The sequence below is a fragment of the Pelobates fuscus genome, chromosome 10 (genome assembly GCF_036172605.1).
Source record: "Pelobates fuscus isolate aPelFus1 chromosome 10, aPelFus1.pri, whole genome shotgun sequence".
NCBI lineage: Eukaryota > Metazoa > Chordata > Amphibia > Anura > Pelobatidae > Pelobates > Pelobates fuscus.
The window spans coordinates 44,762,324-44,788,938 of NC_086326.1; the positions used below are offsets into that span (position 1 = coordinate 44,762,324).

Genomic DNA, 26,615 nt, shown 5'->3' on the forward strand with positions numbered 1-26,615 from the left:
CACCATGGGCTTGACCATGAGACATCGCCCACATCAGCGGAGGACTCCCCGCCGCACCATCGGGGCCCCCCGCCGTTCCAGAACCGGGAGGGACTCGGCCCACCATGATAACCGGGTCTGAGGACCAGGGATGTCGGCTCCCAAAAAGGCCTGGGGCTGGAGGGGGTGTCTGCCTCGCCACCAACGTGCCCCCACGTCTGACCGATACCCAACTACAGGCAACACAAACCTCGATAAGGGCTGGAAGCACCGAAGCACATCACACAGGAGACACAGCGGAGCTCCCTCTGAGAGACCCAATAGCCACCTCCGAGCAGTGCCAGCTGCGCAGGAGAACGCCTTGCCGACGACCGCTAGTGCTGGAATCAAGCCCAGGGACTCCACCGCCGGGGTACAACTGTACCGGCAATCAAGACATTCCCACACAGGGCATAGGTTGAAGTACCTATCACCCTGCCCCACAGATGACAGGCCTAAAATTGATCCATGTGGGCACATTTCCTGGCTATTACCAGATCATGCCGGAATACCCAGATACCTTGTCGGGTCTGTAGTCCAAGTATCACTTTTTCCCTGGCATGGGGCGACTATTGCCAATGTTACCGTTTAATATTTAGTTAACCTTAAATACTCCTCATACGCTAGCACAGGCTTCAGACATAAAGGCAACCTCCAAGCCCACCTATGCAACTAGCCTACAGTATCACAGCAGTTCTTTTCAATTGATTAGTGTTTTCTTTTTGTAAATCGTTACCAGTGGTTTCATAATTTGTTAAATCTTGCTATAGCACACTCAGCTAATTAAGGCTAGATGTGACAACAATGACACACTTTAGCAACAGGGTCTAGCCATACCCACTAAGCATGTTAACTGTGAGAGATGCAGGATTAGCCAGATACTACAATACTAAAAGCTGAGACGTATAGATAGGCTCTTCGTGCAACTATGTCTTTTCTCTAATAAAAAATGTGCACTGTCTCTCAGGTCACACTATTGTCACACATTTAGCATATATTTAACTGTACATCGTGTTTATATTAGGATTGTACATTTCAGGTGTTCCTTATTTGTTACTCCTCTAAATACTCTTCCCTGACATGTGCATCTTGCTAAATCATTTAATCCAAACGAGAACCTAAACTGTTGAAATATTGATCTCATTAACCTAAAAATGTGCCTGACTAATGAATGCTACAACCTGTATTACAAATGTTTACCATCTTATCCTGATGTCGCTGTTGTGGCGCACCAAGGCTTCTTGTTACTTCTGTGCACAACAAAAATAAAGAAAAAAAAAAGTCAATTACATTAGATTTACCCCACAAAAAATTAAAGGCACTTCCAGGTAGGGAAACCTACAGTCTGATTCTCCCCCAAAGGTGGTCCCTTGCCCTTGGCTTAATGACTGCTTATGCAGCATTTTGTTTAGCAATCTGAACAATTAGCCTAGAAGAGCCTGCTCAAAAAGTGACCAGCAAGACGAAGTTTCGAATGCCACATTGCACCTTTCTATGAAAGTTGGCAAGTGTTAATGGTTCACAAATATCAAGGGTTTTCTAGCAAACACTATGTAACAACCCGAAGGTAAGGATAAAAGTTGCACTCACTATATTGTGAATAAAACACTTTCTGCACCACTGGTCTCAATCCGAGGAGGAGAGGAGGGGGGGGGGGGGGGGGGGGAGAATCTCCTTGGGTTTAAACATGAATTGGGCTCATGACAAAGAGGAACTAAAGTAGAGCTTTGTTAAAGCACAGAATTCCAGATTATCCATTCCTTGTTATCGGTCCTTCCTCATCTATGTTTTAGTAAATTTTAGATTTGAGCACCATGATTACCCATTGTAAAACGCTATGGAATTTGTTGGCGCTATATAAATATAATACAGCTAGAATTTTTTTTTGCATGGTCTTTATTAGCATGTAATTCTCCCTAGCTCATTTAGTTCTTTTCCTGGCATGAAATATATGGGTATTGTAACATTGAGATACCAAAAAAATATTGACTTTATGAAGTCATTCAAGCAGCATGGCTCCAGAGCACTGATGCTAGCTAAACATAAGAGATTGCAAAAGCAGATGAGGAATATTATATGCTTCAAAAACCCATCACCAGACTTGCTATTGCACTGTGTATTTGCATTATTTTATAGCCTGCTGTAGTTGGGTTGTGGTTTGTTCACATCCATACATTATGTATACGCGACACAGGGTACAAACCTGACATTTCAATATTAAAAATAACAGGTATTACAATCATTACCTTTTTAAACATGCCTATTAAAATGCACACTCCAGCTTTTAAACTTATTTCAATTGGTGGAGGAGAAGTGTCATTTGTCAGACAGCTAGGATAGCCTTCTGCCTATCCCACGCATGCTTAAACTCCTTTACTGTGTTAACCTCTACCACTTCAGCTGGAAGGCTTTTCCATGCACCCACTACCCTCCCAGTAATGGAATACTTTATATTTATAAACCTTTGCCCCTCTAATTTAAGACTGTCCTCTTGTTGTGGTAGTTTAAATATATAGTCTCCTCCTTTACTGTGTTGGTTCCCTTTATTATTTAAATGTTTTTTATATCCCACTGTCTCGTCTTTCCTCCAAGCTATACATTTTCCTTGTTTTATCCTGTAATCAAATTTTTTTTATTCTATACTTAAATTTGGCATGTTCCTTTACAACTTGTTTAACCCCTTAAGGACCAAACTTCTGAAATAAAAGGGAATCATGACATGTCACGTGTCCTTAAGGGGTTCAATCCCACCAGATATGGATAGTGTATCAGACAAGGGCTCAAGATTTCCATTTGCCACTAGCCATTGGCGAATTAAAAATTTGTTCTGTGAATAGACCTTCAGTCCCTGTAAGCATACTATGGCCTGCAGTGATAACCTGGCTAGTAGCCTAGGACTTCAAATTATAAGCCCTGTACTAGACCATTTCATACATAATTTAAAATTAGTGAATATACCAAGTCTCAAATGGAGAAACTGGTGGTTCAGAAATTCTAGTGACACCTAGACAAACTCAAAGGGATCTTTATTTCACTTGTAGAGTGTTTTGTTTAGCTAATGTAGGGCCTATTCCACAAATTTTAAGCTAAAGTAAAAACACTATTTTAGTTGCTTTGTAGGGAAGTTTTAAGGTGAATCAATTGTTTATCTAGACTTATTTGCTACAAAAGTCAAACCTGTATTCTTAATACAAGCGTTTACCCAGCTAGTTCGATTTCTAGGCACCCCTTTAATAATTATTGCACATACTTTGTCATCTGGTCACTCATTCCCATCATACAAATGTCTGCCAATTAATTAGCCTCTTAATGCTTCCATAGGGAAGCATTAAGAGGCGAATGTGCATGCAAATCATTTGCTGCACTGCTGCAATCAGCCATTCCTCAGTTTGAAGGAAAAGCCTCTAGTGGTGGTCATAAGTTACACCTACTAGAGGTGGCCTTGGAACCCAATGTAAACACTGCCTTTTCTGAGAAAAGGGCATTAGTCCTTGCAGCCACTTTGCACCAGAACCATTACTTTAAGCCGTAGTGGTCCTGGTGTCAGTTGAAGTAGGAAAAATAAAGTCTTTAAAAAAATAAATAAAAAATTACATTGATCTTACATTTTTGTAGATTTAGTAATGCAATGGACATTAGATTTAAACTAGACTTCTGAAGTGACCAAAATATCAAGTGACCACTCATTGACACATGGAGGGGCTAGGGGAGAGGGCGCACAATTTTCACACAGGGCGCCGTGGTTTCTAGTTACACCTGCTTACAACCAAAGCAAATACAACCCACTGTTACACCATGCAGCAAAGTGGTACCTTAAAGGGACACTGTAATCAACAGAACTAAAGCGTATTGCATTTGTTCTGGAGAGTAGAATTATTCCCTTCAGGCTTTTTGCTGTAAACACAGTCTTCAGAGAAAATGCAGTGTTCACATTACAGGCTGGGGACACCTCCACTGGCCACTCCTCAGATGGCTACTAGAGGTGCTTCCTGGATTAGTCCTGCCTAGTGTGCAACACTGCCATTCAGTGTCTTCAGTGTCTGCATGCAGACACTGAATTTTCCTCATAGAGATGCATTTGTTCAAGTCATCTCTACGACGAGATGCTGATTGGCCAGGGCTGTGTTTGACTTGTGCTGGCTCTGCCCCTGATCTGTCTCAGCCAATCCTATGGGGAAGCATTGTGATTGGCTCAGACCACCACTTCTGATGTCAGCAGACAGGCAGTTCACAGGCAAAAAGGAGCAGAGGTAGCAGCTGCAGACTTTACTACAATTAGGATTTTACTATATTTAGGGTATTAAGAGTGTGATTTTAACACTATAGGGTCAGGAATACATGGTTGTGTTCCTGACCCTATAATGTTCCTTTAAAATCAGATCGATCACAACAGTGCTCGTTAAGCTAGCTTGCTTTAACCCATAAACATTTTAAAGTTGTGATCTTTTAAATGTGTACCATTTGAAAACCATATTGCCTAGGATTAGAGGGACATTATGGGCACCCAGATCACTTCATCTCATTGAAGTGGTCTTTGTGCACTGCACCAGTCAGTCACTCTAGTGCTTAGAGAAACTGCAATGTTTACTGACTTTTGTAGAGTTTGACTCCTTGAAAGGACATTGGATGTCCTCACACTGCATGAGGACAACCGGAGTCTAAAACCCCATAGGAAAGTGTTGAGTCAATGCTTCACTATGAGAATGACCTAATGCACAGGCAGCACTTGCCACACATTAGATCCGCAGTGACCGACGTCGGCAGAGGAGGGCCCCGACAGCAAAGACTTCTGCGCTGGATTTAACCCTTTGTATGCCACCGGGGCTGCAAGGAAGTTCCAGAGGGGCACTTTGGTGTTTGGAATACAGCTTATGAACAGTGCATTTAGATTCACAGTTTAAATAATTTAAAGTCAAGTGGTAATGTAACAATTTTATTTTATGAACCAACCTTAATTGGAATACTGAATTTAAGCTATACAGACCTATGCATTAAATAACATCTACAAATCTTACTTTTAAACACCCACAGCACTATATACACTATATAGAGGTTAGCGTGTCCACTCAGTTACACTGAGCTTTGAGTTTACAATAACTGGAAATTGAAGACAGAACCCTTTGTCCACTTTTTGGCATTGGAGTAATGGATATTCCACAGATTATTGTTCATAGGTTTTTCAGCAGATGGAGTATACAAATGCCATGTCCATATATGCAAGCATGATCAATTCTACGAAGACACGTCACTAGGAGCCACAGCACTAACTCCTACTTAGATGAACTAGAAGGAAATTGCAGTTTGATGAATGTCCACCACGTGAGTTACTTAGAATGAAAGGATAGTCTTGTGGATAATCTCAATGCACTCTCTGATCTCATCTTCCTTGATGGTAAGCGGTGGAGCCAGTCGGATGATATCTCCATGAGTGGGCTTAGCCAGGAGTCCATTGTCACGCAGTCTGAGACACATCTTCCACGCATCACATTCTGAAGCAAGCACAGTTAGTGTTAATCAAGTGAAAAAAGAAAAAAAAAATCTTAAACTGGCATTGAAAGTCACAGGCATATAGTCTAGGGCTCCAACTAACGGAGACTAAAGAGAAGTAGATAAATAAAAACCTGTTTTGCAACAGAATCTAGGATTATTCAAGAAGTGCCAATAGAGAACTAAAAAAAAGTCAGAGATTTTATAAATTTTATAAAGTGCCACAACACCTTAAAAAAGTTAAATTTCTGTACATGTATGGTCTATGTTTGCACTAGTTTGTATTTCATTTCTAGAAAAAGTACATAGAATATAATCAGAATTAACCAAACATCACAGGAAACATGTGGTCCGACATGTACCTATGCATGTTCCAAGAAGTGAATGTGTGTATTAAGAAGGCAGGGCAGGGGGGGGGGGGGGAGAAAGCGCCTGAGTTTTGTCATGCCTAGGGCAGCACAAAACCAGGATACACCACTGGTGCCAACTCACACTTTAGAGAGCTGCTGAGAGCTTTGCTGGTAAATGCCTGGATGGTATAATCCCCGTTTAAGTATAGGTTAATTCTTCTTGCAGTGGCCTCTCAGTGTTCATTAATCATGTAGAGAATATGAAGGGTCTGGATCTGAAGCAGCAGCATGGACTTTGTAAAATGTCATTTCACTTTACACAGTTGACAAACTGCACTATTATTTTTTGTATTTTTCTTTGAGGTCCTCCACAGATTACCAAAAGCCCCCCCCCCCCCCCCCCCCCCCCATTAAAAAAAAAAAAATATATATATATATATATCACATTTGTAAATTAGTATAAGAATTGAACACAATATTGTAGTTGAAATTATTCACCTTATTTGGTGCAGTTTACCACACTTTGTTTTCACATTCTATATCACGTAACATCATGTAACCCATTTAGAGGAAGCCAGTTGTACAAGAAGCATTAGAGGTCTTATGGAAGGGTGTAAAAATATTTTATAAAAAATTAATTTTGTTCAAAAGTTTTCATGGACCAAATAGGCACAACAGTCTAAAATAGACATGTAGCAGAAAGTCTTACCTTGACTTTGTTTCACAACAATGGCGTTCAGCAACCCCTTTCCTCGTACATGTGTAATAATGTCGTTTGGAGTCTTCATTAGCTCTGCTCTCAATAAATCTCCCATTAATCTTGCATTTTCAGCCAGGTTCTCTTCTTCAATGACCTAACAGCAGAACCAATTTACAAAGTTTTGGTTACAATAAAAGTATTTTCCCCATTAGAATCTGATTTAGGACTATACAGAGTCTTAAGAAAAGCAACTTGGAATTAAAGTTCACACATTAGTCAAACGGTTTAAAATGAGAAACCGCTAAACATGGCAATGCTTTAACTACACACATAGCCAGGAGAGAACTGCATTAGTGTCCATAGGAGACAAGAGGCTGTAGACCATTATATGTGAGAAAGCAAATTTTAGTCACTGTAAATTTATTTTCTCTTCTATATAGTAGCAGTACCCATGGGATGTACAGTCTTATGCTGGACAAGTAACCTGGGAAATAAAACAATTCACTCCTTCCACTCATACCTTGCCAATACCCACACAGAGTTACCTTAGTCATAAGAAATGCCAAATGCTACAAAAATATATAACTAAACAAAAAGCAGAGAGGGAATTCTGTACTGCCACTATTTTAAGGACAATAATTTAGGGTAAGTAAAACTGCCTTTTTCAAGGATTTAGTGGCAGTATCCATGGGATATAGCAATACCCAAGAAGAGTGGGTGAACCAAAAGACAGCCTGGAGCACCTAATGCCCTACTGAGTAGGAAAATTAGTCCAGCCTAAAATGCCTCATATGAAGGTATTAAATGAGGACCACATTGTAGCTTTGCAAATATCATTTGTGTATGCTCAAGTCTTTTCTGACCCTGATTTTGCTAAAGATTTGGAGTATTCCTTCGCCGAAAAATTTTGCACAAGACCACCGACGGTCTATAACTTCATCTACCTTTCAGGTCTATCAAATCACTGATCTGTGAAATTTCAAGGAATCCTCTAAATCTGCAATTGGTAAAAAATAGTTGGATATGATTAATGGTTGAGGTAAATTTCTGGAGCTCTTTTGAAGTCTACTGAAGTGCAGTTTCTCTTTAGTGCTGAAACACTGAGCCCTGATGAGCAATAGTAAACTATAGTCATGCCTACACCAGATGAAGGTTTTTTTATATTTCTCAAAATTTTTAACAAAAAAAATGGATGTGGATTTTTAGTTGATTAGGGAGTAGATCATATGTACCTGTACACCTTTGTCCAAGTATTAGCCTCACCATAGCCAAGCCATCAACCTGAACAGAAGAGTCATTTGGAATTTGTTTTCCCAGACGTTAATCTGATAGCAACAGTTCTCAAGAAGCTGGGTCATTCGTTTCAATTCTGAAAAACTGCAGTTTGACCAATATGGCATGACGGCTAATACTGTAATTTGGTCTGTCCTGATTTTTGTAGAATGAAAAGGTATTTGAGCAACGGGGGGGAAACATGCCATCTTGAAGATATAGTACTGAGAGACTGTACAAAACAGGGTAATCTTTGAACAGGGATGCAAAAAATTGATACCCTTTCTTTAATCCTTGTTGCAATGAAATCCATTTCTGGCAGACCAAGCATCTTTACCAGTACAGCTTTGGACATAGGGACTATTCCAATTGTGTCAACTGCTCAGATCAAAATCATCCGCTATGAGGTTCATTCCCCTGATGTGCAGCAGTCATGGATTCCAATTTTCTTTCTGCCCAGGACTGTGTACAAAGGATGGAGACATGACCCTTGCTCCCCTTGTCTGTTTGTGTAGGTAATGGTCATGATAGTCTGATTGGGTCCATGGCTTGAATCTCAAAAGTGCATTTAGAACAGCTCTCATCTCTAATTTGAGGATTGACCCGCCTCCTCTGTGGAGGAAACAATTTGCTGTAGATGTGCCCCAACCAAACTGAAGTGTGTAATGTGAGAAACTCCCTTTGCTGGAAAGATATGTCTAGAGAAACTGTTCATCCATCACTTGAGCTGGTTCTGAAGCTTTGTTGAAAGACTTCTTAACGGCTCATGTGTACTTCTGCCCACTGAATCGCCAGAATGGAAGAAGTGCAGATAACTAGCTTACTCCTTGCTTGTCTGATGGAACAGGTTGTCTCCTGCTGTAGAGACTAAACATTGATTCTTAGTTTTCTGTGAGGGAAGATTAAGTGAAAGGGACTTTTGAATCCACAAAAAGATTTAAGAGGAAGCATAGACTTCTCACAGTTGATGAACCAACGGTGTTCTTGCAACATCTGGATTATGGTTCAGATGTTATTCACAGTGGATACTTTGAGAAACCAATAATCTAAACACAGGACAATGGAAATGCATTTCTCTCGAAGATAAACTGCCAAAAGGTACCAGAATTTTTGTACAAATCTGTGGCACTGAAACCAGGCCAATATGAAGGGACTTTAAAATTGAAAATTTAATTTATTCTGTGACTTGACTGCATATAAAAAAAAACAAAAAAAAAAAAAAACACAATTCTTGAACAGAACACCATGGGTATGTGTAGTTGGGAGTCAAATCCACAGTCTCCATATAGTCTTTTTTTACCATGTAGGGGACAGACAAATGGCCCAAAACTATTTTTTATCCATCGTTTATTGTGTTTAATACCCACAGATTGTGTTTACCGCTCCTATGCATGACCGAACCATTGCAGTCCTCCTACCACTTTCCTGGATTCAAAACATCTCTTATCTTGTCTGCTAGTCACTGAATCTCAAATCCTAGTTTTGCCCACTAAAGATTCATCGCTCTATTGAAACCAACCGATTTAGGCATGAGAATCTATTCCGTCTATATCTCCTGCCTCAACAAATGGCCTTTTTGGTTTCAGACATTTGTTTTATAAGTGCCTTTAAAGGAGCAAGAAGCAGCCAATTTCTTTCAGAAGGCAATTCGCACAATGTGGACTTAAATGCTGTATATGTCATCCAAGATCTGAGCCATGAAGCCCCCTCTGGCAACTGATGACAATCCCATAATATGAGCAGACAGTTTGAGTACTACCTCACATATCCAACAAAAGTTAGTTTGCCAGCCTAATGTTCCTAAGCAGTTGAGCCAATTCCTTGCCTAATCCTTCCAATCACTGTAGCCAAATAGTCTGTGCTCTGGCAACCAACAGCCATATATTCTTTGGGTCCTAGAGACCTGCCACATTCAATAAGAATAGTGGACTTTAGAGAGTTGAGCTATTGGTATGTCCACCTTTGGTAGATGTTCCCAATTCTCCTCATCTTACAATTTAAATATTTGCTTAAACATTTAGCTTTTTCCAGTTTGTCTGGGGAGGCAGAGCAAGAGCTCTGGAAAATAAAGAGTGTTTCAAGCTTTTCATCAAGAAAGTGTTTCTTGCCTTTAAAGAACTCAGGACCATGGGGGGCTGGTGACACTTTGGACCGGTTCTGAATAGCACCTTTGTTGTCAACCAGGCCAGAACAGCTTAGACACAACAATTCAAATAGGTGGCTTTGTGGGTATCGGAATTTTAAGTTATAACTAAGGGGTTAACAGCTTTAAGTTTATTTCCATGGTTACATTTCCAGCATAATACATCCAATAGCTACTGCCACTGTATGCTAGCAAAATATTTTCTTCAATTATGAGAAGTTTGTTACATTTAGCAAATTACCGTTTGCACTATCTAAACTTCATGCGATTAAGTAGCGCAAGAAAAGATGGGATAGGTTGATCGACCATCCTATCAAGTAACGAAAACAGAATTATATAGCATGGGGGTTGCCGAGTGGAAGGATTAAGATGTTGAGATTTTAATGCCTAGACCAGTGATGGAGAGCCTCTGCGGGCATGCAGTCATAGGTCACCAGCAGGTCGCTGCAGTTGCCCGAGAGCCAATGCGCTCTCCTGCAGGGTTGGTGCTATCCAAGCGCTGGCCCTGCTAGGTGCCTTCATGTACCAGAGGCAGAGGAGACCCGGGAACTCTAGCTTGCAGCTCCGCCGGGTCTCCTCTTGCGAGCACAACATTGCCATGGTTCTCACGAGAGTTAACTCTAGCTCAAGAACTGCACTCCCCACTAGGACCGCCAGGGCTTCACAATAGATAACACTGGACTTTGGAAAATAAAGTTGTGACAATCCCATCACTTCCTCTAATAGCCACATGGTAATGTGTCATTGCTTCCACTAGGTGGCATGTTAAAAAGGTCAGTGTGTCTCTGCACAAGAGAGTGTTCTCACATTTGCTCAAACACTTTGCCTTGTCCCATCATATACCTCAATTTTCTCATGGTTATTTACAAGGTTTATCACACAATGATTGACCAGTATTTCTCTGTACCAAATCAACCTCTGTTAGCTTCTTGACCTCCATTATTTCTATGCATTCAATAACCAATTCTCTTAATCAGAAGTTTGTGTGCTATATCTGCTAGTCAATAAAAATACAGTTCCATCATATATTTAGTATTTTGCACCTACTAGAGGCATGGGAGCAAGGGGGCACAGTCTTCCTTTGCCAGTACATGAATCGCTTGTTCAACCCTAGCTATATTTTGCCCATACAGGACTTATTACCTACCTCCAGAGCAGCCATGGCCACACGGCATGCAACAGGATTGCCTCCGTAGGTTGATCCATGTTCACCTGGTTTAATGGTCATCATCACCTCATTATCACACAGAACAGCAGACACCTAAAAACAAGGGGGTTTATGATTACCTATACCATTTATTGGACAGGAAAACCGTGGGAGGACATGGATTTAAAATTTGTACACTGCCAAATGTTATAAAAAGTTTCACATGTAATTTCTATTTTTCCCCTAAAAGCATAATTACAGGGTATGTTCCTCCGGACAAAGCTTTTCCAAGAATCAAGATGTCTGGGCGAACATTTTCATGGTCCACAGCAAGCATTTTGCCAGTTCTAGCCAATCCAGTCTGAACTTCATCAGCAATGAATAGAACCTGGAAAAAAAAAAAAAAAAAAAATAGACAATGCAAGGGAGTTCGAGTGACCACCATTTCTAGAGTCCATTTCCATGCTGTACAATGTATACAGTTTTAACACTTACATTATGTGCTGTGCACATCTGCCGTACCCCAGTTAGGTACCCTTCATCAGGAACAACTACACCTGCTTCACCCTGAATTGGCTCAACCATGAATGCAGCTACGTTGGGGTCTTGTAGAGCACGCTGTAGAATGGAGATACAATTAAGTATATGCAAGATGTGTCTAAAAGGAGGTAGGAATACACAACTCTTGAAAACTCACACTAAGGTTTCCTGGTAAACAGGCACATCTCTACTAGCTATGCATCAGTATTTCTTAATTTGAGAAATAATTTTTAGTTCCCCAAGGCAGAAGTATGTCAGAACCTTCCGATAAAACAAGTTGCTTCACAAAGTTAAAGCAGACTATTCAAAAAAGTCTTAAAGTAAACATACCAGCTGTGGCAAACCTAGCCACTTCAGACTATAGAACTGTGACTCTAAAGGTTGTCCTAAACACTGCTGCCCTATTCTGTTTGAATGTACTTTGCATTTTGTATTGAAATGTAGGTTTGCATGTAATCCCTATAGCATTCGTATGCTAGCAGCCGAAAGCCGCTAGCATTTACATGGTTGTTTCACGAACAGCAACTTTACTGGCTGTTCGTGAAACAAACTAAGTACCGAACCCAAGCCCACACACTGAGGGTCGTGTGGCACCAATTACCAGATTGCAACCGGTAGTTAAGTGCTTTCCTGGGTGGCCGTCCGACTACCGACCACACGGCGGTCGGCCATCTTGGATCCTTTGTCTCCCCAGCAGTGTTTTGTCGTTGAGCGCCTGGAACTGAAAACGGCTACTCGACGGCATGAACACTGCTGTACTTCCAGGCCGTTCGGGAGCTCCGATCTTCTCCTATTGTGGTTCCCCATCGGTGTTCGGTACTTTCAGACGACCTTAATAAAGTGTATTCCGTGCGGCGTTTGGTTGTTTTAGCTGGGATCTGAGCGGTACTCTCACGAAAGGTGCACTCAGACCCCAGCTATCTACCGAACGTCTGTCCGTTAGAACAACATGACAATTGTACAAGTGGTGAATTTAAATGTAAAATGCCAGTACTGCTGCACAGAGGGATAATCCACTTACCGGTATATTCCAGTGGGAGTATACCTCTCGTGCAGCAGTGCCTGATGGGAGAAATGATCCAAATGTTAAGTCCCCCATGTAGTCCCTTACTGTATTACCCCTGCTATGTCAGTAAGGAAACCCCTTGCATGGGGACTTGCATAAATACTGGAAACTGAATAAAGACCTCAGTTGACTCCCAGAACTGTGTTTCGGCCGGTTACTGGGGGATTTGGGATATTGCCTGACTTTTCAGCGCTCACTGTGGATTACCTTTAATACCAGCGGAGATCGTGGGATTTAATATTGCCGCTCCGCTACACCAGCTTTTAGAGTAGTTCCACTCACAAATGGAACAGCTCTTGGGGTAAACTAATACCAAGTATTTTCCCTTGTGTTTTTGCATAACGAATGCATGAAGTTTAATACAATCTTTAAAAAAGTTTACCTCAAGAGCAGGAAGATCATTGTAAGGAATTATTTTAAATCCAGGCATAAATGGCCCAAATCCCTCATAGCTGGAGGGGTCTGTGGAGCTTGATATTGCAGACATTGTTCTTCCCCAGAAGTTGCCAGCTGAAAATGGAAAAGTAACCGTTATAACATGTACAGGCAGACTTTTGCCCCAGTTTAAAGAAGGTACACAAACTGTCAAACATCACTGCAAACTTCATTGTTTCCCCTTTACCAATGAATGTTTTGTCCAGTGATGTAGCATACTCTGTGGCAAGTTTAAAAAAAATAAATAAATATCAGTTCTAAATAATAAAAACATAAGTTGTGCAAACGTTTGCAAAAACCGTCAGTGTTAGGACCCGCTTAGGGGGGTCTGCCTTGACGTTGGCAGGCGGGGATCCCTCCAATGGCCATTGGAGCAACTAAATGACCTCCATTTGTCTAAATATACATAGGGATTAAGGAGAAAGCGCAAGTAACATTTTCTTTTCTTTGGTTTGCAAAAACCGCAAGATTTACAAAAGTGATGATCGTATTAAACGTGTCTTGTCGAAAATGTTGAGCATTTTATATGTACTATGCCACAACTGAAATAGGAGAAGCCTCAAGGTATTCATGGTAACAAGATCTAAAGCACAGAATGTTCATACAATATTTTCACTTTACCTGCAAAAATAATCTGTGCCCTGTATTTCGGAACACCCTTCACGGTATATGCCCACTTCCGAGCCAGCTTGCAAGCAGTCTCCCCACCTTCAACACCTAAAAAAAAAAAAAAAATTGGGTTTAAGAATATTTGACTAAAAATTATTATCTAAAACTGTAGATCAATACAACAGCAGAAATCAGCAAACTTAGTCATAGCTAGCTTTATTAAAACATGGGGATCACAAGTCTGTTGGGTAGAGTTGTGAATTTGTATAATTATTTAATGAATAAAAAAAGCACATCAAAATAGAGCAGGCTTCCCTAAACTCCAGCCCTCCAGATGTTGCTGAACTACACCTCCCATGAATCTATAAATGAAAGATAGGCTTTGAATCATGGGACTTGTAGTTGGGCAACATCTGGAGGGTCGGAGTTTGGGTAAGCCTGAAATAGAGGATTCCTTTTGTGGGCGGTAAATCCATAAGTTAACTATGCCAGTAATGGCAGTCATTTAAACAAGTGGTTTACCAATTTTAATCACATGTCATTCTCAAACAGATGTCCAGTTAGAATCCTTGGAATCTACAGAACTTTCAGCTGGAAGAGTAGAAACAAGGTAAGCCATGCCAGTTGCACTAGTTACTGAATCAGCATATTCTGTAAAAAATAAATAAAAATAAAAACCCTCCACAGCCACTGCTCACTGCCCAGCTTGTTTATTCTGCAACTGCTTTCAGAGAACAACCAGCAATAGGTTATTCCTGTATATTATTTTAGCTAAAACAATTGAATTAAAAAAGAAAAAAAAAAAAAAAAAAAAACACTAGCCAGAATGTCACCTATGGGTTTTGAAATAGTTCTAATAGTTTCATTTAGATGCCAGTTTGCATCCAGCCAGAGGTTTGCAGTGCATCCAAAATGCACAGCACTGCACAATAAGCAAGCAGTGTTTAGATAGATTATATTAATCTAGGGACCCTAAAGCACGCCACATAGAAAGGAATTAACTACTCCACATGGACCAGTGGATCCCATTATATTTGGGCAGTGGGTGAGGCGCCTGCTGTATTAAGTTCCTGAAGAGTACAGAATTTAGAAGTTACAATTCCCTGCTGGCTCAACAATGCAATGAGATCATTCACCTGGACAGCAAGAGGGAAAAATCGTAATTTAATGTGAGCCTAGACAGTCGCCAGAAACCTTCCAGTCCTACATATTTTATACCTGTGTTCATTGGTAACACTTTGTTGTAGTTGAACAGCTTTGTGATGTATTCCTCGTATTCTCCAAGCACATCGTTGTAGAAAGCCCTAGAGGTGAGGGACAGCTTTTCTGCCTGAGTCTTCAAAGCATTGATTATCTTTGGATGGCAGTGGCCTTGATTGACAGCACTATAAGCACTCAGGAAGTCAAAATACCTTCTGCCTTCTACATCCCACACATATACACCTTTAAGAAGATTAAGAGACTGGTTAAGCACGATGCAACTAAACAGCAGTTTGGTCCGATCATTCTTTATATGAATACTATTGGTGTATGTTCTGTATTCCCACTATTGTCCCCATTGCAGGTTCCTTTAGTTCTAGAGTGTTACACGCATTGTTACCATAACAAAGTCATTTCCCACCATAAAGCAGATCAGACTCATCCTAAATGGCCTTGTTATGTGAACAGCAGTTTTCCCATTTTTTTACAAATACATTAGTCTGCTTATTAGATTTTCAGCCTGTACCAGTGGGGATTTGGCAAGCATTCTACAGCGAGGTTTGTTGAGTTGTGGAATTACTAGAGAAAGTAAAATAAAATGTCAAAGTAAGGTCCAAACCTTCTCCTTTTTCAAGAGCAACTGGTAAAGGATGATAGTTGTGAGCTCCATACTTTGCTTCTCTGTCATATATATATTCTGAGTTTAACGGTTCTTCAACTGGTTTCTGTGTAGCTGCCACCCCAGCCGAACTCATCTGTGCATTGAGGTTGCAATATAGAGCACTCAAAGTGCGTCTCTGGACCAACTTTGAAAACATTCTGGAAAGAATTTTCTGATTCTGCAATTAAATATCATCATGTTAAGGAATTGGAGTCACAGTAGAGAAATGAATACTCATCAAGCAGGGTTTGATATAAAATAAAAAAATAAAAACAATAGAAACTACAATACCCATGATTATGTGTTAACCTTACAATTGAATTGAGTATTATATTCTCTCAGTTGGCCTGTCAGTAGTGATGTCCCGAACAGTTCGCAGGCGAATAGTTCCTGGCGAACATAGCGTGTTCACGTTTGCCACGGATGGCGAACATATGCAATGTTCGGTCCGCCCCCTATTCGTCATCATTGAGTAAACTTTGACCCTGTACTCAGTCAGCAGACACATTTCAGCCAATCAGCAGCAGACCCTCCCACCTCCTAGACCGCATACAATTTAGATAAATTCTGAAGCTGCATTCATTCATTTTTTTTATGTGTTTATTATACATTATCCCTCCCATAGCCAGTAACCTGTGTTTATTATACATTATCCCCCATAGTAATTTATCGTTGGACCTAGGCAGCATGATGTCTTAGGCCGGCCCAGAGAGTGAGTGAATAATATGATATATATGTTCAGAAACATTAGTAATATATGTAAGTCGGGTTCATGCAAAGAGGGTGAAAAGGTATTAAAGAAAAACACACTTATTGCATCAAATTTACAAAGCCAAACTTTTAAAAGCTTTCCTCATTTCTTTCTCAGGATGAGGAATATATTGGTTGTAGACTGAGGATTTCCATCTGCCCAATCTTTTAATAATATGCACTGGAGTGTCAGTGTTGAAGGAGACCGAAGCTGCCCATATACATGTCAAGTATTTTAACTGGGCACTAGTTCTAGGTGGGATAAAATGGTATAGCGGATGGATGAGTAGTTTGGTTCGTTTTAGAAGTTTGTAGAGAAAGTATATAGTGATCATGATTTTTAGCAATATCCAATATTTTGAAGGTGGTCCCAGTGCCACCACTCATATCTGGTGTAACAGTAGTGTACATTTAAAAAAAAAAAAAAAAAATACAGGGGGCTTGTTGTCACCTTTCGGGGACCCTTGGTGTTGTACGTGGCTGGGTGGAGGAAGAGACCTTCAATGACATCAGTGAGGACAAGGAAAGGGACATGGCTAGCTTGGTATCCATCCTTGTGCTAATGGGGAGTTTGCGGTTGTGCAAATGGACTGTTTGCGGTGCGTTAAACGGGGAGTTTGGTCTGTCACTGTGAAGCGGGCGTAACCCTTACACTACCTGATCGATACAACATCATACCTGATTTTTTGTCAATCTGATTTTTATTAAGGCATATAGTCTGGGGTACAGAAGAGAAGACGGAGGAAACGTTAAAGCGAGTTACATTATAGGGTCGGTACAACAATACACAAAGTTAAAGTACATTTCCAGATTTTCAATGCCTAATTTTTTTTTTTTTAAAGTAACGTAGTTAAACTCCAATTTGAAATTACAAGCTAAGGATCGTAGGATCCGGATTAATATCTCGCTAGGTCATGCTAGTCAGGCGACAGATTACACATAGATAAAAAAAAACAAAAAACCATTAGTTACTTATGCTAGGTACATGCTAACTGCAATATGCAAGCAGGTCTGGCTAGTTCAGCATTAGTGACACTGGTCAGGTAAGGTAAGCTATGCACAAGCTACGACATTTTGAAAACATGTGCGCACAGGTGTTTTGCCAAATTTCGTCACGTAAATACATAGAGATTTCAGGCTTATTTTGTGTCGGTTAACAAGTAAACTCAAAATTTAAGAATAACAGATCCAGCTTAACGTAAAATGTACAATTTAAAGAAAATATGCCAAGGTGAGAAACAGTACAGATGATATAAACGGCTTAATAACGCAGGTTCTTGGCTGAGACAGGCTGATAAATGGTCTACTAAAACATGGGTATAATCACGCTGGGAAGTTGCGCCAGGCTTAATACCAGGAAGATCTTAAAGGTCATCCAGAGGGGACTTATTCGGGCCCAAGAGTGGTACAGGGTAATAGGCTAATCAAGCTTGTCAACCTCAGCATTGGCTGGGCAGAGATATGGCAGTAAATTTACTCTCTGAGCTGTCGCTAAGTTAGAGCTGCGCCTACTGGGTAGCAGGATACAGTGTAAAACTAAAATGATGCGGTGCAGTTCAATTATAGACTTGTAATAAGAAACACAATAACCGTGACCTAACGTTATAATTATGCAGTTGGTTCAGGTAAACTTTTAGTGCGTCTTGTTAATACCACTGCACATATTATCACAATTAAAAACGATCAAAGCTCACCGCTCTTTGCCAGGGTATATGGCCACAATGTTTGCTAAGATATAGCTAAGTTACACACTGCGTCATGTTAATGTGTGGTAGTAGATGCTTAAAAGTCTATAGTTCGGTTGGTCAAATAGCAGTTTCAGCGTCGCGGGCTGGATTGATGGATGGGGCCGCAACCTGCAGGTTCATGGATTGCTTCACCCGATGCCCGTTCTGGTGGCTCCGCTTGCGTGGCCGGGTAGGCGTGGGTCGCGCCAGCTCCCTCTGGGTAGTGTTGCCGGCAGTGACTGCAGGTGGGTCAGCGAGGAGTGGAAGTGATTGCTGCTGCAGGGGGCTCCTCCCTTCCCCCGGGCAAAGTGTGGGGTTGGCACCTTTTGTCCACAGACTCGGTTGCCTCTTGGGGCCGGGTCTTTCCCATATCGGGCGCTGAGGAGGGTCCTGGTGGTCTTCCGCCGCCAGCGGCGGGCGGCTCTCCGGCGATGTGGTCGGTGTATAGGAGGGATTCTCCAAACGTACCCCTGCCCGGGTGTGTGTACCGCCCGTCGGTGCGTGGCGGTCGTTCCTGGGGTCTGCCCACTCTGCCTCGCAGTTTGGGGCTGTTTCGGCTCCTCCATGCAATCAGAGGTTTGGTGCGTCGTCCGCTCCTCCAGCATCTTCCAGAACCGGTTCAGCAGGGCGTCAAGCCGCTCGTGCAGAGGTCGGATTGAGGTTTGGTCCATAATTGGGCCTGTCGCCGCCATTTTAGGTGCGGTCGCTTGGTCTCGTGTTTCGCGCTCTCGGCTGTTCTCACCCATGACAATTAATTCAGGCTTCGGGTGTACGCTTGTGTGGACCAGGATAACCCCCTCTGGTCCTGGGGGGGGGGTTGGGAGGCCCGATGCTGCGGGTGCTGCTCGTTTTGGCGGGTCAGGAAAGCGGCCGTCTCTCCCTTACCCCATGCGTCGTAGGCCCAGAGTTCCCGGCCCGGTTTCTCAGCGAATGTGTAGGCTTGCATGGTGTCATTCTGTGCCCCAGTTCGCATAGTGCCGGTTGCTGTGTTGGCAGGACCAATTCAGGTAAGAATACCCCTGTTTGTCGCCGAAAATCGGGTCCAGGCTCAGGAGCTCGCAGAAAGCGTGTCTGCTCAGCTCCCCGGTCAGGCTCCGCCCCCATACCTGATTTTTTTAAAGCACGTTATTCCAAACAATTTAGGAATGTTAGGCGATTTATGCCCTTTATGGATTAAAACCAGACTCTGCATCAACTATGTAATTTTCCATGAGAGTTTTGCCATGGATCCCCCTCCGGCATGCCACAGTCCAGGTGTTAGTCCCCTTGAAGCAACTTTTCCATCACTATTGTGGCCAGATAGAGTCCCTGTGGGTTTTAAAATTCACCTGCCTATTGAAGTCTATGGCGGTTCGCGAACATTTGCGGAAGTTCGCATTCGCCGTTCGCGAACGTAAAACTTCATGTTCGCGACATCACTACCTGTCAGTGTGGAGATAAACCACAATACCACATTAGCCTGGTGGGTCTAGTGTGAACCATGTTACTTAAAGTGACAACAAGCAACTTTAGTTATAGATCATGCCCCTGCTGTCTCACTGCTTAATTATCTGTAATTTCAGGGTTAAATATTTTGTTTATACAGCCCTAACACCTCCCCTGTGTGTGACTCTTACAGACCGCATGAAAAAAAAAAAAAAATGTGTTTCATTCTCAATCTAATCTGCTCAGTGTGTTTTTTAAATTCAGAATTTTGTATCTTCAAATGAAGTTTAAACATTAGATCCCTATAGGAAATGTGTAGGGAGACTGTAGGTCCCATGGAGGGGAGATGTGGCTAGGAACTTAAAGTTCTTAACCTTAAATGACAGAATTGAGCAGTGAGACTGTCCTTTAACCTCAGAAAAGTTAGCTTCCCAAAAACAAGATGAATAGTTAAGTCCATTTACAAACAAACCTGGCTTTACTTTTTTGCACACATCCCATACAACCTTTAACTGAAATCCTTTACCAAGGCCACAGGTCTATTGCCATAGCACACTGTACAACAGTATTTTAACCTCTGGCTAGAAAATAATGTAACATTTTAATTTTCAGACGCTTTGGTTGTTCCAAACAAAAAAGATTCATCACAAGTCAGACAGCATTCCTTATACATCCTGGGGCAGCATATCAACATTTCAGACATTATAATTCTCACTATGCAAATCTAAAAAAGATAATCTACAACTAAGGAAGGCCTGCCAAAGAGCTGGTGTCTGCTTGCATAGGGATACATTTGGGATTAATTAAATTAGTTCCCTGCAGTGCTGCACGTACTGCTGTACCAGATAATAAAGAGCTCTTAGAGTCCGAAATTCACATTTATCCCATACTTTTCGTCCGAGGCCTTTATAGGTGGTGCTTTAGAAATGCCCCACTTCACATTTTCTCTTTAATACAAGCTTATTGCCCAAGTATACATACAAGGATTTTTTTTAAATTGAGACAAATTTAGTCCTGTGCTTTGGAAATGTAAAGCACTATATTACTTTAAATGTTCTTAAATACTTATGGTGGCTGGAAATTATATTTTTCATAAATGCTACTTCAATAATGCTGTAATATCAGCAAAAAGTCAAGTGCAATAACATAGGCCAGTATGCCAGACTGAGTTGGGAGCAGAGATTTTCTCCACCACTTAAGATGTTGACATTGTAACTATATTTAGAATATAGCATTGTTAGGCCTCAATTTAATATTAAGGGATAAGGTAAGATAAAGGATTTATTATATTTAGATTAACTTTCTAAATTATTTTTTCAAAGTAATAAAATATAAGATTACAATACCAAAAATCTCAAACTATTACACAATTAAAATATTTTTTATATTCAATTTTAATAACTATCCAGAAATGTCAAGTGATTTGAAATAATGGACTCTCTTTGATAATGTATGTATGTTTTGGGAATAAACTGCCCTTTTATTTTTATTTATTTATTATTATTTTTTTAAATAGAGCATATCCATACAGGTTTAAAGGGGCAAAAGGCTAAGTGATGGATTTATATAGCACATTCATTCAAAAACACTAAATCTGGATCTAGATCAGTGCTCCACTTGAACAAAAGGATGATACTTTAAATGGTCCCAGTAATCGTGTTGTACACAACTGATTTCATGAGATTTCAAGTTTATTTTTTTTTTAGTAAATTTGTGAGTTGATACTCCGAGATTTGACCATTATTCAGGTCATAAAACTAAATCCGGAAAATTGTGTAAAATGCTAGCAAGTAAAGTCACTGCTTATGTACACATAAATTACATAAGAACGCAAGAACCCAGCAAAAAGTTTGTTTTTATACATTTGCAGTTTAAAGTCTTTTTATACCCTGGATCATTCAACAGTTTTACTGTGAGCTGACTTTTAATCTTTCCCACTGGTCAATTATGTCATTTAAACTGGCACGAACACAACGGCAAACAAACTAGGACGCAGGGTTAAAGCCAATATTTGCACAAGAGATGCAATGATTTCTGTATTACGTAGCTAAACTAGCTGTCAGCATGGTAACCAGGAAGCTGCTGATGCTCGTAAATGCAAATCAAGTAAAATTGGATTGGGTGGGGTGCATTACTTGCATTCTGTGCAAAACTCAAAGGTTCTAAAAGTAGTGAAAATATTCATTGCATTGAAATGTGCATCACTATTTCTGGGTCATTGGATTAATTTGCCATGTTACAGTGGTTTCCCACTGGTTTCATAATCCAGAGACATTGAATTGCACAAAAGCAGTATTTTATATGGTCTACATTCTGGGATTCCAGATTAGTACTTGAGCAGACAGCAATTACTCCTGATGTGAGAAAAGCCATACCAGTGGGAACTTTAAGTTTAAAAATCCAACTTTAATAATAAGCTAAAACTGTGTGTTTCAATGCAAGCAGGATAATCCTAGCATATCATCCTTCTGGCTTCAATTAGATTGGTTACAACATCACTACCCACATTGCATCAATTTTGCTTTACCTGTAAATAAGCACTGATTGGTGGAGACGCCCCTAACCAACTACACACCTTCTGAAAATAAGCCAAGGTCAGACTAATGTGAAGTATGCACAAGCAAACAATAAGCAGAAACCAAGCAGGCTTTGCATATATGCATAGTGCAGTCTATAGATGGAGAAGATTTATAAAAAAACAAAAACACAACTTGCCCAGTCCTGTTTTATCTATAAAATAATCTAGACAATTCAGCTTTAAAATTACCTAAAAAAAAAAAAAAAAGTGTTTTTCTTAAGGAAGGTCTATGGAAATTTTAAATATTCTAAAATTATTATTATTTTTTTTTTTAAAGACTAATGGATAAACGCCAATGATGACCATTTATAGAAATTCAAGTATGTGTTTTACCTCCAATAACTTTCCCTTTAAAAATAAATATACTTTTAGGTGAGAAATTAGGAATTTCCCACAAATTTTAAATAAGTTTAACTTTCCATTTCGACATTGCAGTCAACAGCATCTTAATGCCATGGACTCCCTAACACCAACACAAATCCACTACTGCCAAGAGTCACTTAACAATATAAATCCCTAACAAACTCAGTCATCAGCTGTGCATGGTGCTTTTTCTAATCTTTGCCCCAAAATAATGTAAATTATATGAAAATGATGTTACAGTTTAAGATGTTAAACCCAAGAAAAGGTAAGTCTAGCATGTAATGTTATTCTATCCTAAAATGTACAATCTTTCCAGCATACGATAAACATTGCCAGTAGATAGTGCAAGACAGGACATACCAAAAAATCTCTGGGAAGTAAATGTTTTTAATAGAGTATTAGAAGGCAAGGAAAGAAAAAGGGGGAAAAAAGGGAACAAGTATAGAGGTTATGGTTATATAGGAGATAGATAAAAGGTCACTCACAATAATTGTGTTTTTTGTAAGTGAGAAAATTGACCAACAGAAAAAAAAAAATGGGGTTTTGGGCAGCAAGTTCATATTAAGTTGGAAAAATGCTTTCCTTCAACAAACTGAGTTTCATAAACAAATCTTTTTAAAAAGCACTAAGTATGTCCAAGCATATAACCAGCACTTTCCTTTGAAATAATGCAAGTTAAACAAACAGCCTCAGGTTAAAAGACTATGTAAATCAAAAAGCTCAAAATATAAATGAAGTCACAACATTGATCCAGTTATTTGTTCCTTAACTAGTATTTTAGAGGTAATCAGATTCTACTGTTCGGTGTTAGTAGAACCAATAAAGCAATCTGTAAATGTGTATTTAGCAATCAAACTGATGAAATACTACTAGATCAGCAGACGTGACCCAAGTCAAACATAGGTCAGAGCCATGCAATCCCAACACTCCCAATGTAGCAGCCTGTCAGAAGGCGCTATTAAGCACAACCTTCTGAGTACCTGCACAACCTCTGTAAAGGGGTCACAAAGTAGCCCACTGATGTCAGTGAAGAAAACGTGCCAGAAATGCAGGAGGTTCAGTGAAAACTAGTTCCCAGCACAGTTAACATTTTAATGCATGGGTAACCAATATAGACAGGGTTCTCACTGGGTTCTACAACTCCCATCACACCGTAGTACACATATCACTACATGAACCATCATCACAGCACAACATTTGTTAAGTTTTACACTATTGACATAAAACAGCCAGTATGATGAGATTACTCACCATGCCTCATACGTACAATGATATATATATTTTTTTTTTTTTAAAGACCCCAAACATTTTACACCAATTTCCCCTCCCCCCCAGTAAGGAATTGAATGGAAGAAAGTAGCCACGTTTCACATCGCCTTCATATAAATCAAAACCTTGTCCTACTCCACCCATTTAATCCCCAAAGTATGCCAACAAAGCAATGTCACAGAGCCAGTTACTGAAGATTAATCATCATAGTATGACCAACTTCCCATCCTAAAAGGTACTCCAGACATCAGCATATTTGCATATCACAATTAATGGCTCATCGTTTTATTGGTGTTCTATTGAAGACTGTTCAAGTAATATGCATGCAAACATCAGATAAGGTTAAATGTTTTAGTATAGTGTGGTTGTTTTGACAGGTTCTAAAAGGCAGCTATGTCCTGCTCCAGTCAACCTTTAAGAAAGCTCTCCCCTTGTTTTGGAAAGCAGTTGGGATGGACAGATGCCCTACAAGTCAAGGAGGTGGGTACCAGCGGTTGTAGGTTCCATCCATAACATTCTAACAACCTAAGGTAGGCTTCCCCCAAACTCTGGACCTCAAGATGTTGCTGAACTACAACTCCCATGATTCTAGAAATAAAATAGACAGGCTGTTAGTCATGGGAGTTATAGTTCAGCAACATCTGGAGGGATGGAGTTTGGTATTATAGCAGTTGTAGTTCTATCACAGCTGGGTGTCTTGCTTCTTAGCCCCCAGTGTCAGTAACAAAACTAAACATGATTTCATTTGCATTCCTCATTAACTGCCAAGCACTGATGGGCAAGCTTTGGTCCCCTAGCTAGACCCCTCACTGCCTGAGAATAGAATTGCAGTGCCAGTACATTGCATGGCCTGATGGCTGGCTAGGCATTAAAGGAGTTGTAATTAAATTTGGGCCAGCCCTGCACTTTACCAGTGTTTACATTTTGGCTTAATTTAAACAGCCAGCCTTTGTTGCAACCCCCAGCTGTGCTGCAAGAGCTTTACTTTCCTGATTTAGGTCACTACTGACTGAGCATAGTGGGAGCTGACTTACCAGGGCCTGGCATTGCACACACACGCCACAGGTAGGAGGCCCAGGACAGACACTGGTTCCCCCAGCCCCACCTCCCTTATTAATTTAACCATCACCTGGCCCAAGCAGCGCGGTGAGAGCAGAGAGCCCTTATCAGACTGTCAGCTGGCTGTCCCCGAGTTACCTGCTGACGATCAATCACCCTTCGCGAAGATAATCCCAGCTGGAAATGAGAGTGCGTGAGCCCAGCCAGCTGTCTATGTACAGTGCGGCCCGTGACGTCAGACGTTGAAAATCGCTAGCGGATTGGTTTAGCGGTCACACCCCTGACCAATCCAGGAACCCGCACGCGCCATCACCCAACACCAGCCCTCGGTGGGCGTGGCCAAGGGAGGAGGGTGAGGGCCTGTGCCAGTCTATAATTACTGAGAGGGCTGAGGGAAAGTGACACGTACATAGCTATAGAGAGCTGTGTATCCAGTCAGCTGGTTATAAATACCACATATATACCCACATAGGGGTCATATATACAGTGTACAGAGCTGGGTATACAGTCAGCTGGTTATAAATACCACATATATACCCATATAGTGCTCATATATACAGTGTGCAGAGCTGTGTATCCAGTCAGCTGGTTATAAATACCACATATATACCCACACAGTGCTCATATATACAGTGTGCAGAGCTGTGTATCCAGTCAGCTGGTTATAAATACATCATATATACCCATATAGTGCTCATATATACAGTGTGCAGAGCTGTGTATCCAGTCAGCTGGTTATAAATACACATATATACCCATATAGTGCTCATATATACAGTGTGCAGAGCATACAGTCAACTGGTTATAAATACACATATATACCCACACAGTGCTCATATATACAGTGTACAGAGCTGGGTATACAGTCAGCTGGTTATAACTACACATATATACCCATATAGTGCTCATATATACAGTGTACAGAGCTGGGTATACAGTCAGCTGGTTATAACTACACATATATACCCATATAGTGCTCATATATACAGTGTGCAGAGCTGGGTATACAGTCAGCTGGTTATAAATACACATATATACCCATATAGTGCTCATATATACAGTGTGCAGAGCATACCTCGTAGTTTAAACTTTACAAGATTCCTTTGTTCGTAGAAACAGCATGTCAGCAGAAAATGCTAGAATCTTCTGATTCAAAGAACACACTGTAGCAGATAGTATTGATAGAGTGTATAATTGCCAAAGAGGCCTTGAGAATACTGAGGATACTAACCTTGAAAGACTAAAGGTACCAGCTACTCTTTATGGATAGCTGCCAAAATGCCCCCTCCCATCGAAAGAACTCCTCGTGCTAGCAAGATGGCGCTGAAATCTGGAGGAGAACTTTATGACGTCAGTTATGATGTAAGACGTAACACCCAACAGGGAGGGCATTTAACTAACCACTTCTTCTCTTAGCCAATTGACAATGTTTCCTCACTTTTTATCTTGATTTTACAATGATGTAATTTTATCTTTAAAAAGGACTTGCAAGCCTGCTTTGTTCAGATGCTAATAAATTTCCTGAAGTGCTTTTAACCTGAACTCCGTGTGTCAGTGTGAATTTACTTCTGCATATACGCAATTTAAACATCTCTAATTTGGACAGGAACAGATAGTCATTCAAACTTCTTTGTTTGCTTAAAAGATTCCCTTATCACAGTGAATGCAGAGTGTGTGTTTGTGTAGCGGATGCAGTGTGTATACGGAATGCAGAGTGTGTTTGAGTAGTGGATGTAGTGTGTGTACAGTGATGTAGTGGATGTGTTTGTGTGTACTAGATGCATTGTGTTTAGTGGATGCAGTGTCTGTAGTGGAT

General features: G+C 40.7%; 1 protein-coding gene across 1 annotated transcript; it reads right to left on the reverse strand.

The window, feature by feature from the left end:
• Positions 1-4,950: 4,950 nt before the first annotated feature.
• OAT (ornithine aminotransferase) lies at positions 4,951-25,023 on the reverse strand. The gene is made up of 10 exons (XM_063434921.1): positions 24,938-25,023; positions 15,587-15,806; positions 14,986-15,210; positions 13,780-13,875; positions 13,106-13,233; positions 11,613-11,735; positions 11,377-11,505; positions 11,118-11,231; positions 6,565-6,709; positions 4,951-5,507 (listed from the first exon to the last, which is right to left on the reverse strand). The coding sequence occupies exons 2-10, from the start codon at positions 15,783-15,785 to the stop codon at positions 5,347-5,349; spliced, it is 1,320 nt and encodes a 439-aa protein (XP_063290991.1). The 5' UTR covers positions 15,786-15,806; positions 24,938-25,023; the 3' UTR covers positions 4,951-5,346.
• Positions 25,024-26,615: the final 1,592 nt, after the last annotated feature.